The sequence below is a fragment of the Camelus dromedarius genome, chromosome 3, assembly GCF_036321535.1.
Source record: "Camelus dromedarius isolate mCamDro1 chromosome 3, mCamDro1.pat, whole genome shotgun sequence".
Classification (NCBI taxonomy): Eukaryota; Metazoa; Chordata; class Mammalia; order Artiodactyla; family Camelidae; genus Camelus; species Camelus dromedarius.
The window spans coordinates 38340881-38356106 of NC_087438.1; the positions used below are offsets into that span (position 1 = coordinate 38340881).

A 15226-nucleotide genomic window follows, 5' to 3' on the forward strand; every position below is an offset into this window, starting at 1 on the left:
ATCAAAACCCACTGAGGCAAGTGAAATAACCAAGTTCACACAGCTAAAAAGTGCCAGATATTCAGCCAGAACCTGATTCTCAATGTGATACTCTGTTAAATTACACTTTCTTCTTCTTTTTGACAAAAATATATGTAATCTTTACAGACTAAGTTCTGTAGGGAAAATTTGTAAATTTGATGATGTGATTAAAGGATTTAAAATGCTAGTGACACAATAAGTGTAAGAGAATTGCACTGATTTGAGTTATCTGTGTGAGTTAAATTTGAGACATCTGTGTTACGATGATGGCAATGTGGTCTGGAACACAGGAATGTGGTCAGGGTTTCCTAGGAAGGTGGAGCTATTTTTAGATCACTTTTGAAACTGTGAAGATTGTGTGATACAGGAGGATGAGAGAGGATGACGATCAGAAGCCTGTGCAAAGCCTTTGAGAGGTGGGCAGAGAAGAAGGAGCTTGCAGAGGTGGGCTGAGGAATCAGGAGAGAACCATACCCTGGAGGATTGGATTTAAAGAAATCAGGGCTTGTCATCTGTACCAGATGTCTCAGAAAGGACAACTAGGATGAGGACCAAAAATTAACCCATTGGATTTGGTGGTCAGGATGGCACTGATGATGTTAGCATGAACGCTTTCAATAGAGTTTTGGGACTAGACCCAGCACAGTTGCTTGAAGAATGAATGGAGTTTGAGAAAGTGAAATTGACAAATGCTAAATTGCCAAATGATAGCATCCAACATAGACCTAGAGTGAAAAAATACACCCTAAATTCTTCAATATTCAGCAAAATATTTAGAAAGAGAACTGGACTTTGTGTGAGGAAAGCTGGGTTTCAGTATGACCTGTCATTTTTCACTGCTTTGAACCTCGAACAGGTGCCTAACCTCTTTATTTCTCAGTTCCATCATCTATAAAATGATCTACTCCAAGAGAATAATTCAGTGGAATGATATATGTGAATATGCTTTAAAATATGTAAAGCCTTGCTTAAGTCTAAATTCTTCATGTTGTTGTTATATTTCATTGGTAGGTAGTTTGGTGAAGAGTCTAAACCCACTGGTGTAAAAATGCCATGCCTTGGTATTGCTTTTATCCAAACCCGTTTTCATTCATACCCTGCCCAATGCCCTGTGCTTACCCCTAGACCACAACTTGAACGGATCCTATTTCCAGTCGTTGTTCTTTTATTTGAAAAAAGAAGCATCAGCAGAGCACAGATTTTTTTAGGGCAGTGAAACTACTCTTTATGTTTCTATAATGGTGGATACATGTCATTGTAAAACTGTCCGAACCCAGAGACTGTACACCACCAAGAGTGAACCCTAACGTAAACTATGGACGGTAAGTGGTAATGATGTGTCAATGTAGGTTCATCTACTGCAACAAATGTACCTCTCTGGTGAGGGTGCTAATAACAGGGGAGGCTACACATGTGTGGGGCAGAGGGTATATGGGAATTCTCCGTGCCTTCTGTTCAGTTTTGCTGTGAACCTAAAACTCCTCTGAAAAATACATAAAGTCTATTAAAAAAAAAAAACAAAACTCAGCATTGTTGAATCTAGTTTAAAATGCCCTTGTCATATCCAATTTAACACTCGTATTCTTCCCTCCAATCTGGCCATATTCCCAGAGATCGGTAGTTACCAGGAAGAGGAGTTTGAGCCACCCTTTCACCTTTTCTGTTCCTCCTTTTACTAGTTCTTACTCTTCAGAGACAAAAATAGTTCTGGGAGACAAAGAGTTAGGCAGATGACTCTACCTAAACTGGTCCTGAATTACAGTTCTCTCCTGGCTTCTCCTGCGAAGCCTGTCTAACCTCTTGTGTGGCTCATATCTGAATGCTGATTCCCTTGTGTGGGATGTTCAGGGCATCCCGCAGGGATCTCCCACTGCTTGGTGCCCTGACAAGGAAGATTTGTTCAAGTTCCTTCCCTTTCTGCATTCCTTCAGATCGCCCGAGCCCCTTTGGTATTCCTCACCGCCTCCCACACCTCCTCCTGGAGCAGCCCTCTGAGAGGTGGGTTAATGGCAAAATGTCTCAAGAGCAGCTGCCTGCTGTGCTGTTTATTGATGCGTGGGAAACTCACATAACATCGCCATGCTAACCTGTGGGCAGTCAGGCTTCTCTACCGCCTCCCACTCCTCAACCCTGCCATCTCTCTCCAGGTCTTAGATAGCCCTATAAGCTCAGCTCAGCAATTCCATTGCCTAAGCAGACATCCATCCAGCCAACCAGCTGGCATGTGGCTGTGTGAGTGAGAGCTCCATCCCTTTGTAAGGCGCCTGGTTTGAGTGTTAGTTGCCAATTTTAGGGCCACAATAATGGTCCCACTCAAAAGCCTATTAAACTTTAAAACATAGAACGTTTGATTTGATGCAAGCATTTTCAGTTGCATTCTGTAAAGAAAAACAATCACCAATTTTGACTAAAATCTCTGAGCTGCCTGCATTTAAATATTTATGGCCAACGTTTTGACAAAGTTGAGCATAATCAAAATCCCACTGGGGAGAAGGATGTCAAAAAGATTAATTAGAAAGCAAAAAGGGCGTCCTTTCTCTGCCTTTGTGTTAATCGTTCTTCGATAACAAGCTCTTAAAATGAATGAAGATGCCTTTGCATGGTTTTGATTGTAAATTTTATTAAGATCTTGGAAAGGGTTTCTTTAAGCTTGAAATAGCATTTACTAAAAAGTGTCTCCAACTTCCATAAGTAGAAACATACAATTGGTAGATGTGTTAGGGTCTCGCTGACAGTAGAGTCTAAGGCCTCCTGTAAAAAGAGCTATATACGACTGCTCCTCTCTTCCAGGAAAGACGAATTTCCATGGTAACACTGCCAAGAAATAATAGGTCAAGTTTTATCCTTCTGCCTCAGGCTTATTTTATTCGGCTTTACTTGGAAGTAGATACTGCTGTAAAATGAAGGTTTGAGTATTTCAAAGCTAAACATCATGCCAAGAAAATCTGATCAATAAAATCTGCATGGGGGAAGAGGATGAATAAAGGACAATAGGTGGGAAGAACACCTAAATTGATTGAACAATTATTTATAAAGGCTAGTGTATTAGAACCTCTTCTAAAATGTGGGCTTGATTTACAGGTGCTTGTATAACTAAGTATGTGTAAATGAATTCAAACTGAGTGCACAAGATCAGTAGGGAAAAGTGGTTTGTAAATTTCACTTTAATGGAAGATTAACTACAGTAAGGGAAAAAGTTCTTATTTCATTCCAAAAATAAATGTGCAACAAGAGAGCATAAAATACTTAAGCTTCCTGTTTTGCTTACCATTTTTGTAAGACTATATTCAGTACTGCTTTATGCCTGCTTATTTATGGAAATGAAAAAATAAATACAGCTTGGGGCAAAGTAACATCATACAAAAGAAGTGATGTATGATAACATTTAGATATTTCTTTTGTTTTGGAGGATTGTGTCTCAGTGTATGTTATGACTCTGGATTTTTCTGTAACAACATCTCAGTCATATGGGGATGAAATTCTGACACAAGGCAATATGTAATTGTATCTCTCTTCAAGCAATGGTGTTCTGTCCTTCTAATAACCATGTATGTATGTATATGTGTGTGTGTGTATACTTTTTTAAAGCAGTAAGATATACCAACTCACCTTTTTGTATAGAATTAATTTTGCATAAATGAAATATAGTTATGCATTTTAGCATAACATCTTGATGAGACCATGTTAGGCTTCTCCATAAGACTACCATTAATCTTCTGTATTTTCTCTTCGGTAAAGTAGTAAAGGGGTATGAGGATAGCTGTGGAATTTATATTGCTTTTGCCCTGATCATGAAGATTGCAAACTGGGGTCAGTGACTGTGTTAGTTTCCTGGGGCTGCTGTAATGAAGTTCCACAACCTGGTGGCTTAAAACAGCAGAAATTTATTGTCTCACGGTCCTGGAGGCTAGAAGTCCTAAATTAAGGTATCAGCAGGGCCATGCTCTCTTTCAGGCTCTAGGGGGAGAATTCATTTCATGCCTCTCTCCTAGCTTCCAGTGGTTGCCGCCAGTCCTTGACATTCCATGGCTTGTTGATATATCACTCCGATCTCTGCTTCTGCCTTCATGTGGCCCTCTCTGTGTCTCTCTTTTCTCTTTTTTAAAGGACACTAGTCGTAGGATGAAAGTCTACCATAATCTAGTATGAACTCATCGTAACTTGATTATATCTGCCAAGACACTATTTCCAAATAAGGTCACATTCACAGGGGTTAGGAATTCACACATCTTTTGGGGGGAACACAATACAGCCTATAACTGTGACTGTGAACTGGAGAACCTCATCGCTGAACAGGAGGTCTCAATTACAATTTTAAATTGCTATGCTGTCTGGGTTTTTAGAAATGATATTACATGTCTAATATTTTGCAGACATATAAGGAATATGATATTCTGATTAATGAAATGCTTTTATTATGTAGAATTTTTAAATATACAAAAATATATCTAGAATAGGTAAAATAAATTTAATAAATACCTCTCACAGTCCCTAACTGGTACTAGGTTTTCACTTACGGTTTATTGAATGAATGAATGAATGAATGAATGAATGAATGAATCAGCATTAACACTAAGTTACATTGAGCATAACTAAAGCTTTCTCTGATGATTCAAATTAACTTCTCCAGGCAAAAGGCAGCAAGGTGCAAGTTAAGCAATGACTACTTGTTTGAATGCTAAATGAGTGTTTATTCCGCTTCACATCTTTGTGTCTGTTTGGAAATTCACTAGCTAAAGTGTGTCTTCTATTTTATGTTGCAGTGTTCTCATCCTCCATTTCTGTTGATTTCTTTCCTGAGTTATTACGTATTATTTCCTTTAACTTAAGTTACTTTTGTTGATCAGTTAACATCAATGTGTTCTGGTTTGGTTTTTCCAGCTACTTTATCATATGTCAGGATTGTCTGTCCTTCAATCTATTTTTCTCTGTCTGGACTTTCAATAAATGTATTTTGATGGTGGCGATATTATTTGAGTTATGTTTCTTTACAAATGGTTACTTCCATTTTCCCTTTGATCCAATACAGAGAGAAGTAACCACCAAAACAAACAAAAAAACAAATTACAATATAACCCAGATCTTACAGATGAAAGCTATTTCCTCAATCCTAAAACTGCACATTATCTCTGTGTGACCTCAGAAGGGTTTGAGAATGCACTACATCCAGTTAAAAAAAATAAGATGTTTCACCAGAGAAAGAAGATGTAAGGCAAAAACAGACAAAAATGCCAAAATTCAAACTGAATATGTTCCTTGCTGCTACTTATCATGCTGCTAATGTTTTCCATTTTACAGCTCTTTTCTTGACAGATATTCAAGTATTTGCTAATCAAACCTATCATTAAAGCCAAAAATTCCTCCTAAAAACCTGACTGAGAAATCAAAATATTTAAATCAACTAAAATGATTTTATTTTTTTCTTAAAAGAGAAAAATGAAAGCTGACTCTTACAGAAGAAAGTTTCCATTTTTTAATCATATTTTTATCCCTCTTTTTTTCTGGGAGAGATTTCCATTTGTGTTTTTCAATCACCAGAAGCCTACGTTTATAGAAAACCAGCAGGTATCTCCAGTCATTAGAATCAACTGAGCAGAGGAACAAGGCAACACCAGGGTCTGGAGCAAGTTGAGAAGAGGTACCATTTTAGTCAGTTACCTTTTGAAACTCTCACATTTAATTACATTAGTAGCACTTGACATTATAAATGTTCTTTTCTTTCCAATGTAACCTTTTATCATCATTAGTAAATGTCCAATGTAATGAAGTGTTTTTTTTTTTTTCCCCCTGGCTTGTTTTTCTTCCTAATATAATGGGAGAGAAAATGCTTATGAGTTTATAATCCTGAAATTGTTTTCAATACTCAAAACCAATGCAGAGCCATCTTAGTTGTACTCTTTGTTATTTTCTTTGCATTTTGAAAGGAAGTTTCCTCTTTGTATTTCTTACTGCACTTCCCCCGCTTGGTGCAATTTCTTATTTTCCCTGAGAGCTTTTAGGTGACGACTACCTCCAATTAGGTTGTGTTTCTGGCTTCCAGTCAGAGTACGATGGGGGATCCTGCCCCTTGCTGTGACTTAAATGCTGTCTGAAAGCTTCTCTGTTTTTTCTCTCTCTTCAAAGATGCTTTTGTCCCTCTCTCTCTCTTTTTAAATTTTGATACATAATGGCTCTCCAACCCTGTGGTTTCCTATAACATCTCCATGTAACAGGGCCTTGATTTCTGTTCTTTCACTCACAGTGTGAAATTGATGTGTTTTATAACACTAGACCTCGTTTCTTTACTGTCAGAATAAAATTAACATCTTAGGAAAAGGGAAGCCATCACTAGAAGAGGTCGAGAAGAAAGAGATAATGTCTTAGTTTTCCAGCACAACATTATTCAGTGTCTGTGTTGTGGACATGTTTGACAGGGAGGGTCTGGGTCACCTTTTAGCAGTGCCTCGGGCATATTGGCTGTTTTCTCCTATTGTGTAGAGAAGGCAGCAGCATTGTGTTCCCAACCTGTAAGAAGGCTCCTTAATCAATGCCAAAAAGATACTTCATGAAGAGATAAAGCTATTTAAAGTTACTTCACAAAAGGCAAAAAGGTAATTTTGTAGATAATGTATTCTGAAAAATACTAACCCAAGACAAAAGTGCCTAAGTTTTAAAAGAGAATGACTAGTTATAAGGGGTTCTGTCCCCCAGAGAGCCAAAGTATGTTACACCATCTCCGGTTGTACCTTGCTTTTTCAATACGGTCTTTGGGAAGTTGGTTCTCTTTCTTCTGATTTCACAGTTGGATAGACTGTTACTTGAATTCGATCCAGTGAATATCCAAGAATATCCAAATAAGCTCAAGACTGGCTTCTTTCCGTCTAATAAATTTGTAAATTTGTCCCAATTACATGCAGTTTTTGATACCCTTGTTTCTCTCTAACATCTACACTTTCATATTTATAAAGTACTAAGCAAAATACAATAAAACATTCCAATATTCTTTGATTATATATCATTTCAATTTATGTATAGCATTTCCCCCCTATATTCAAAGAATTGTCAACTTCATGTGGTGAAATCTAGACTTTTCTTTTTGTTTTCTGCCAATTAATGGTATGTTCTGAAAGACCTTCCCCACTTGTTTTGCTTCACTTTTGCTATTTGGGGTCCCATACTCTCTTTTCACCTTACCTTTGGAAACTTATTTCAATAGTATTACCTAATAAACACCTCTAATCAGGCCGGCCTTATCCCTGCTCCTAAAGTAGAACGTAATTATTGCTGGCTTCATGGAAAGTCACACCCTTGGCTAATTTTCCAGTGTTCTTTCACACCCCCACATTCTCCTGGAGTCATTCACTGATTCCCTCAGCCTTCTTTGGTCACCCTTCTCTGAACTTTCAGGAGCCAAACAGAATAAACCTCACAAACTAGGAGGAGATTATGAGCTGTCTTGAGCTTCTGACCGTTAGTCCAGGGTGGCGTGGAAGCATCTTAGAAGGAAGACACCTATGGATGAGGAACAGCATATCCAGCACGAGTCCCATCCAGCAGGGAGATGTTTGCTTCACTCTGATGCTAAAGGGAACCTCTTTTTGTGTCACCCAACACATTAGCTTTCCCTCCAAGACCTATTAATATTAAGTCTTAGGGGGAGTTGGGAGGCACTGGGTGTACAACGGAGGCATCTCTGAGAGAAGGGGAGAAAGAGGATCCAGACTGAAGTCAGAAAGAAAGGAACATTTCTGTGCATAGCATAGCTGCCTCTGACTCTCAGATTTCACTACTGCATGTGGCTCTTTTGGAGGCCCTGAACTTGCATTTGTGAGATGCAGTCTTCCATCTTGTGTTAGCCTTGCCTCCCCAAATTTCAGGAATAACAGCCAATTCTTCCCGTTTATTGCACATTTTTCATGTGCTGAGCTCTGTGAAGCACTTTCCATGCGTTATTTCGTGTCACCCTAACAAGCATGCTGGACTTTAGAGGGTTTAAGTTTTTAGAGGTGCAGTGGCTCATGTGCCTTCCCCCATCTGTCTGATGGGAGAGCAGGAATCCCAGATCTGTCTGACCCAAACATCCACACGAAGCAGGCATTTTTATTCTCACTTTACAATTGAGTCAACTGAAGCTATACTGCATGCTTTTAAATGCAGGGACCGTTTCACAAACTTCTTTTTTCCCCTCACAGAGGATTGTACTTAGATAGTAAATATCTCATGATGGAACAAATATACTCTTCTGGTTTTAAACTATACAAAAGCCACAGAGTTTGATGTGTGTAATCTTTTTATTTTCTATAATTAGATGCTGCTTTATGGGAATGATCCTGTGTGGAAGACACTTTTAGCTAGCTCTTTCCCCAGAACAGAATTTTTCATAATATTGCAGAGTCGCCATATAAAAATCATTAGGAAAAACAAGACTGTACAATATAAAGTGCTATACACTACAGATACCATTGAGGGTCTCTGTTATGACTGTTTTTGAAATAATTAATCACTTCCCACAAGATGCATTGCCTTAGTTTTTAAGAGATTTTTCTTGCTGTGTTTTAGGACACGGCAGGCCAGGAGAGATACAGGACGATCACCACAGCCTACTATCGCGGGGCCATGGGCTTCATTCTGATGTACGACATCACAAATGAAGAGTCCTTCAATGCAGTACAGGACTGGTAAGTAAGAGCAAATGTTCCCGTTAATGTCATTCAACTGTGTCTCCCTCCTTAAAGCAGTGAGCACATCACAATATAATATGTGTGTTTTATATACTGTGATCTCACTTATGTTTCACAAAGCAAGTAAGTGCTAGCTATGCTCAGACTCATTATTTCAGGATTCATAAGAAATCACGTTGGTGATTTTTCTATATTCACTCTGTTACTGAAGGTAAGTTTGTGTGCCTGACGCACCGTGAGGCCAAAGAAACTGAAACGTTGGAGTTTGGAGCAGAGAAATGTTTATTGCAGAGCCGAGCAAGAAGGACAGAGTGGCTCATGCCCAAGAAAACCCCCAACTCCCCGAAAGGTTTCAGGAAAGCATATTATAAGGCCAGATAAGGGAGGAGGGTCCTAGGTACATGATCAGCTCATGCACAATTCTCTGATTGGTTGATGTGGAGGTAACAAGGCGGTCAGCACTGTCAACCGCTGGGCACCAGAAGGTCTGGGGGCCCTATGCGCTCGATCATCAAGTAGTTTATTTCTTCCTCTGGTGGTGGTTTTTAGCATCTGAAAACCTCAGGAGATATACCTGAGATCCAGTTATCTGGGTACCTCAGAAAGGAGCTACAGCACAGGGTATGAGGGAGGGGTCTGACCCTGGAAGGGTCCTTAAAACTCTGGTGCTTTGCGTCCTGTCATCTTTAGTTCTGTGGAGACTAGTGCATGGCTTTTGATTTTATAAAAGTATAAATAATAAGCAGTTTAGAAGTGTACTGGTCTAAAATAGGGGTCTGGAAACTGTGAACCGTAACCCGAATCTGGCCTATGAGTCACATCTGACCCACCACTTGTTTTGTAAATGAAGCTTTATTGGAACCCAGCCAGGTGCATTTACTTATTGTCTGTAGCTATTTTCACGCTGCAACAGCAGAGCTAAGTCACTGCAACAGAGACCCCATAGCTCCCAAGCCTAAAACATCTTCCATCCGGCTGTTTACAGTAAAAATTTCCTGAGCCCTTCTCTGGATTTGTTAGATAGTTTTCAGTGTTTCAGATTGGCCTTACCGAGGGAAGGTGTGGAGGAGGGCATGAGGATGCTGGACTTTTCCATTGCATTTCTGATGCAAGAACCAAGGATCCTGCTAGGATGGCCGTTACCATTTTTTTTTAATTGAAGTATAGTTGATTTACAGTGTTGTGTTAGTTTCTGGTGTACAGCATAGTGATTCAGTTATACATATAAATAGATATATTCTTTTTCATATTCTTTTACATTAAAGGTTATTACAAGCTATTGAATATAGTTCCCTGTGTCATACAGTAGGACCTGGAGTTTGGGATTAGCAGATACAAACTACTGTTTACAAAATAGACAAATCATTTGGTTTTAATGAGCTCAGCGGATCCCTCATCTGTTCTCAGTAGTTGTATAATTTTTGTTGGAACAACAGGCCAGAATTATGGGCACCCAGTGTCCCTCACCTGTCAACAGACCATCTGCCCTATCTCAGTCCCCATCCTCCTCCAATTCAGTAACTGTTGGACTCTCTTTACCCGCTCTTTCCTTTGGGGCTCTGTTTCCTGTCTTCTTAGAGGTGCATTTCCCAGATTATTCTCATCTCTCTCTGACCTCTCCTCATTCTGCCTCCTAGCATTCACTCCCTCCTTCGCCCAGCCAAGGGTAAGCATCCTGTCATGGCTTTTTTCTTGGGCTTATTCTGTTTCCTTGGCCATCTTATCCACTCTCACACATCATTTATCACTTATACCAGATGGCTCCCAAGTTTAAATATCGGGCCCCAGTCTGTCTTCTGAACTGAGGTGTTGCATTTCCAGGTAGCCAAAATATTTCTCCACCTGGACATCCTGCTGGTGTCTCAGAATCAGGTATCTTCACCTGAAACTGCTCACCCTCCTGACTTCAGTTCTGCTATTCATTGAGGCCAGAGTGCTTTGTTACCCAGGTCCACCCTGAACCCACTCTATCTTCCATCCATCCAAATCTGGGACCTGATCTTGCATATTAAATTTTTTTGAATATCCTTTGAATCTGTTCCTGCCTGGAAAACCATGTGACCATCATTGCTCAGCTTTTTAATGTTCTCTTTTGCATCTTCCTTCATAACAGCCTTCTAACTGGTCTTTCTCCCCTTAGATTTCGTCCCATCCCAACCCATCCTATCCCACTGCTGCTCTATTACCCCAAAAGAACATGATCCTAAAGATCATGGAAGACCCCTGCCTAAAAGGCAAGACTTACCATCCCCTCCTAATTTATTAAAACTTCCTCAGCCTGACTTTCAGATGCATGACATTGTGGAACCACTGTATTTTTCCTGTCTCATCTCTCACTTTCTAAGGAGGCAGCGCTGTGTTGCATTAGTCTGAGGTGAGCTGCTTTAGGTCATGTCTGTGTCACACTGATAACCAAGGTGAGAGTTGAGCAGAGCCCTTTCAGGAGAGGTTGGCAGGAGGAATGGAATGAGTGACTAGCCAGGAGCCCTTCAGACAGGAGGATTTGAGAGGGACATAAATTTGAGGGTGTCTGATAGAGAATTTCAAAGCTTATGGAAATATAAAGGGTAAAGTGGCTATTGGGTTTAAAACAAAATTTGGTTCTGAAACTCTTTGAAACCAAAGTGAAAACCATCGCTGAAAAAAAAAAAATTAAACATGATGTGTTCTACAGCTTTCAATATAGGAAGGGGTAAAAATTGTAGTACCAATCCCTGAGGGCAAAGAAAGTTTTTTTTTTTTAAATTAAATTCTGCTGGAAATGTCTTTAATTTGGGGCACATTGGGTTTATGTCAACAATGACTTTCATAACTAGTACTAAAAAGACCTCATGAGACTTCTTTGTTATAGTGCCTTCAAAACATAGAAGACAAACATTAGAACATATTCAGTGAAGACCCCCATGAGAGGCTCAGACTTCCTTTTTGAAATATAATCCAAGCACATAGACTTCTTGTGATCGCAAATGATCCAAGAATTGAATGGAACCACTCAAGGGAATACATCGATTCTGTGCTACCCAGATTATCCTCCCTGAATACCATCTTTCTACATTATACCTTAGATAGAAAGCAGTTTGTGCTTATCTTCTCTGAAGATGGCCTCAGGTGCTTGTATTACATCCAATATCTTGGAGGCCAGATGCTGACTTTGTATTATTATGCTTGTTAAAGTCTCCAGTTTTTGAACTTCTTTTAGTCCCTTGAACTTCTTATACTTTTGGATTTTTCTTTCTCTGGGCCTTTGCACATGCTCTGCTTTCTACAAGAAACCACATTCATACCTCCCTGACACAGATCAAGCTGATTTCCTCTTATCCTTCAGATTTCAGCTTGACCATCATTTCCTCTGATAAGTCTTTTCTAACTCCAGATTCATTTACTTGCTTTTATGGTAGGCTCTTGAAACACCATTAATATATCTTACAACATACTGTAAATGCCTATTTTGTTTTCTGTTTTCTGCTGGATTCCAGGTTCCTTGAAGACAAGGGCTGCCTGTTTTTTTCACCTTTACACCTCAGTGTAAAGTGCTCAAAAAATAGTTATTGAATTAGTGAAGTGAAAGAAATTTGCATGGGAAGTACGTATCTACTGAGGTTACCTGAACTGATTGGCATGTTTTGTAAAAAAAACAACAACAACAAAAAAAACCCGCAAGGAAGTAAACAATCACATTGTAGCTCTAAACAATCCCATTGGATGCTGCAATGAGGTCTACAGTGTTCTTCAGCTTGGTCCATGTGGTGAAACTGTGTGTAATCATGGTCAGTAACTAGACTAATTTGCCAGATCCCTGTTTGCTTAAACCTGCAGTTTACTAAGGAGATAACTGTGTGGAGTTCAAACTCAAGAGCAGCAATTTAGTGGCTCTACACTTTTGAGAAAATAGAGGTTACCTTTTTTTTTGAAAACAGAGCATTCTGTGCTTTGACTCCTCCAATGGGCTTCGATTTAAGAAATAAATTAAATGAGTGATTTATTAGAGAGACAAGTCCCAAGTAGATTTAGATAGTTGTAGAAACACAAGATTACCACTGGGAATTTTGTTGCCTTTGAAATGTTTCTCACAGGAGCTGTGGCAAGTAGAGTTTTCTGCATCTCACTTGGAGCGTGACCCTGAGTATATAGAACTCAGATCTGCTGTCCAGGCTCTTTCTGAACATCTAGTATTAAGACTCTAATGTCTATACATAATGCAGTACATGTTCACTTGACTTCAAATCTTCCCCATTCCTGGCTCTAAATGCATTTCTGTTCTAAGTATGGCATGGCCACAGGCTGCTGTATTTCCTGTAGGAATTTGTCATTGGCTTATCTGCCCGACCTTATTTACATTCTGCTTTTTATGACACAACGAAAAACTATAAATATAAGGATGTTTTTAAAGGCAGGAAATCTGGGGAGCAGATTGATATTTTTAAAAAGCCACCAGACTGAGGATCAAAGTCTGACACCATCATCCCACCAGTTTTAAATAATTCATTTCCATGACATTCAGGGTACCATGGCAGATGTGCTAGAACTGGAGTGAAATTTCACCTTCACATATTCTCTTCCTCTGCAATTTTCTCTCGCTTTCTTTTTCTCCCAAAATCTGTAATGGCCTTAAATTAAGGTGACCTCATGTTAAATATGAAAGAATTGTATCCTGATAATAACAACTATGTTATGACGAGCAATTGCTAAGCCTTTGTTCAGAGCTTCCTAATATGGACTCCACGGATAATGTGGACCAATCGCATATCTAGAATCCCGCCACACCTCCCATTTCCGCTGTGTTTTAGTTTGCTAGGGACGCTGTAACAAAGTATCCCAGGCTGCATGCTTACTGAACAGAAAGGGGCTCACAGTTCTGGGGCCAGAAGTCCCAGATCAAAACGTCCATGGCGGAACTATACTCAGTAGCTTGTAGTAACCTATAATGAAATGGAATATGCAAAAGAATATATATGCATGTGTATAAATATATATCTATAACTGAATCGCTGTGCTGTACACCAGAAACTAACACACTATTGTAAAACGACTATACTTCAATTTAAAGAAAAAGTGTCCAGTGGGTTGGCTCCTTCTGAGGGCTATGAGAGAATCTGTTTGTCACCTCTGTCCCTTCTGGTGGCCTCAGGCATTCCTTCGCCAGTAGATAACATTCTCCCTGTGTTTTTACATATCTCCCCTTTATATGTGTCTCTCTCTGTGCTCAAGTTTCTCCTTCTTATGAGGACACTGTCATATTGGATCAGGGCCACCCCCAATGACCTTGTCTTAATCTGATCATCTGCAAAACCTTATTTTCAAATATAGTCACACTCAGAGGTACTAGGGATTGGAATTCCAACATTTTGAGGAGGGGATACAACTCAAGCCGTAACATACTGCTCCCAGCTTGGTTATGTCACCATCATCTCTTACCTGGTTTATTACGTGAGTCTAATTGGTCTCCCTGCTTCTAGCACTGCCCCAGCCCCCAGAATCTTCCCAGCACAGCAGATGGAGTGAGCTTTTCAAACTGTAAATCAGATCATGTCATTCCTGCTCCAGACAGTCACAGCATCTCCACCTCTCCTGAATGAAAACCAAAGCCTTTACAGGCACCCGTAAGACCCTGCACAGTTTTACCCACTACCTCTCCGACCTCACTTTCTCCTATGCTCCATCTCTCACACCAGTCTAGCCACACCAACCTCTTTGCCATCCCTAGAACCTATCTGGCATGCTTCCACCTCAGGGCACTTGCTCCTGCTCTTCCCGCTGCCTGGAAGTCACTTCCCAGTTATCCTTTTGGTTCTCCCCTCACCTCCTTCCATTCTTCACTGTACCATCACCTTTTCAGCAAGGCCTTTTCCCACCCACCCTATTTTACACTGCAGCCCTCTTCCACACTCCCTATCCCTTTCTCTGCTTTATGTTGTTTCCATAGCATTTATCACCCTCTGATATGTTTTCCAGTTTACTCGTTTATCATGTCTGTCTCCCCAACAAGAATGCAAGCTTCATAGACTAGCAAATCTCTGTCCCATTTATGCAGTATTTTTTATACATGCCTAGAATAGTCCCTGGCACATACTAGATGTTCAATAAATATTTGTTGAATGAATGAATGTGTGAATGACAGAAAGAGAGGTATACAGGACTAGATCTTACTCATTTTGTGTCTTCATAGTCTAGCACAGTCCCAGGCACATGTCAATTATGTGTCCAACAAACAATTGATAACTGAGGGCTGGAATAGTATTAGACCATTATGATGAAAATAAATCAATGCTCTCAATCAACTCTTATAAGGAGGTACTGCCTATTTTACCAAAATTTTGCCTATATATACAAAATAAGACCCTCCAACTTCTCAGGAAGATGGGGAGATATGTGGGCAGAATTGATAAAGAGAGATCAGAATGTGCCTCATCTTCCGTATTGGGCAAAGTGACTCGAAGTTACCAGGTTAGTTCCTGTAGCACATTCCAGTTCTAAAATAGTCTTTTGAAATTTTTTTTTGGAAAGGAGAATATATTTGAGGCATGAGTTAGTACAATAAATGTACA

The 15226-nt window shown here is 39.7% G+C and overlaps 1 protein-coding gene across 2 annotated transcripts in view; it reads left to right on the forward strand.

Annotated features, from left to right (window-relative positions):
• Positions 1-15226, forward strand: part of RAB3C (RAB3C, member RAS oncogene family) — a 255243-nt gene that overhangs the window by 104995 nt on the left and 135022 nt on the right. For both annotated transcript variants that reach the window (XM_010974889.3, XM_010974888.3), the window contains exon 3: positions 8560-8678. In XM_010974889.3, coding sequence (XP_010973191.1) covers positions 8560-8678 — 119 coding nt within the window. The remainder of the gene's footprint in view (positions 1-8559; positions 8679-15226) is intronic.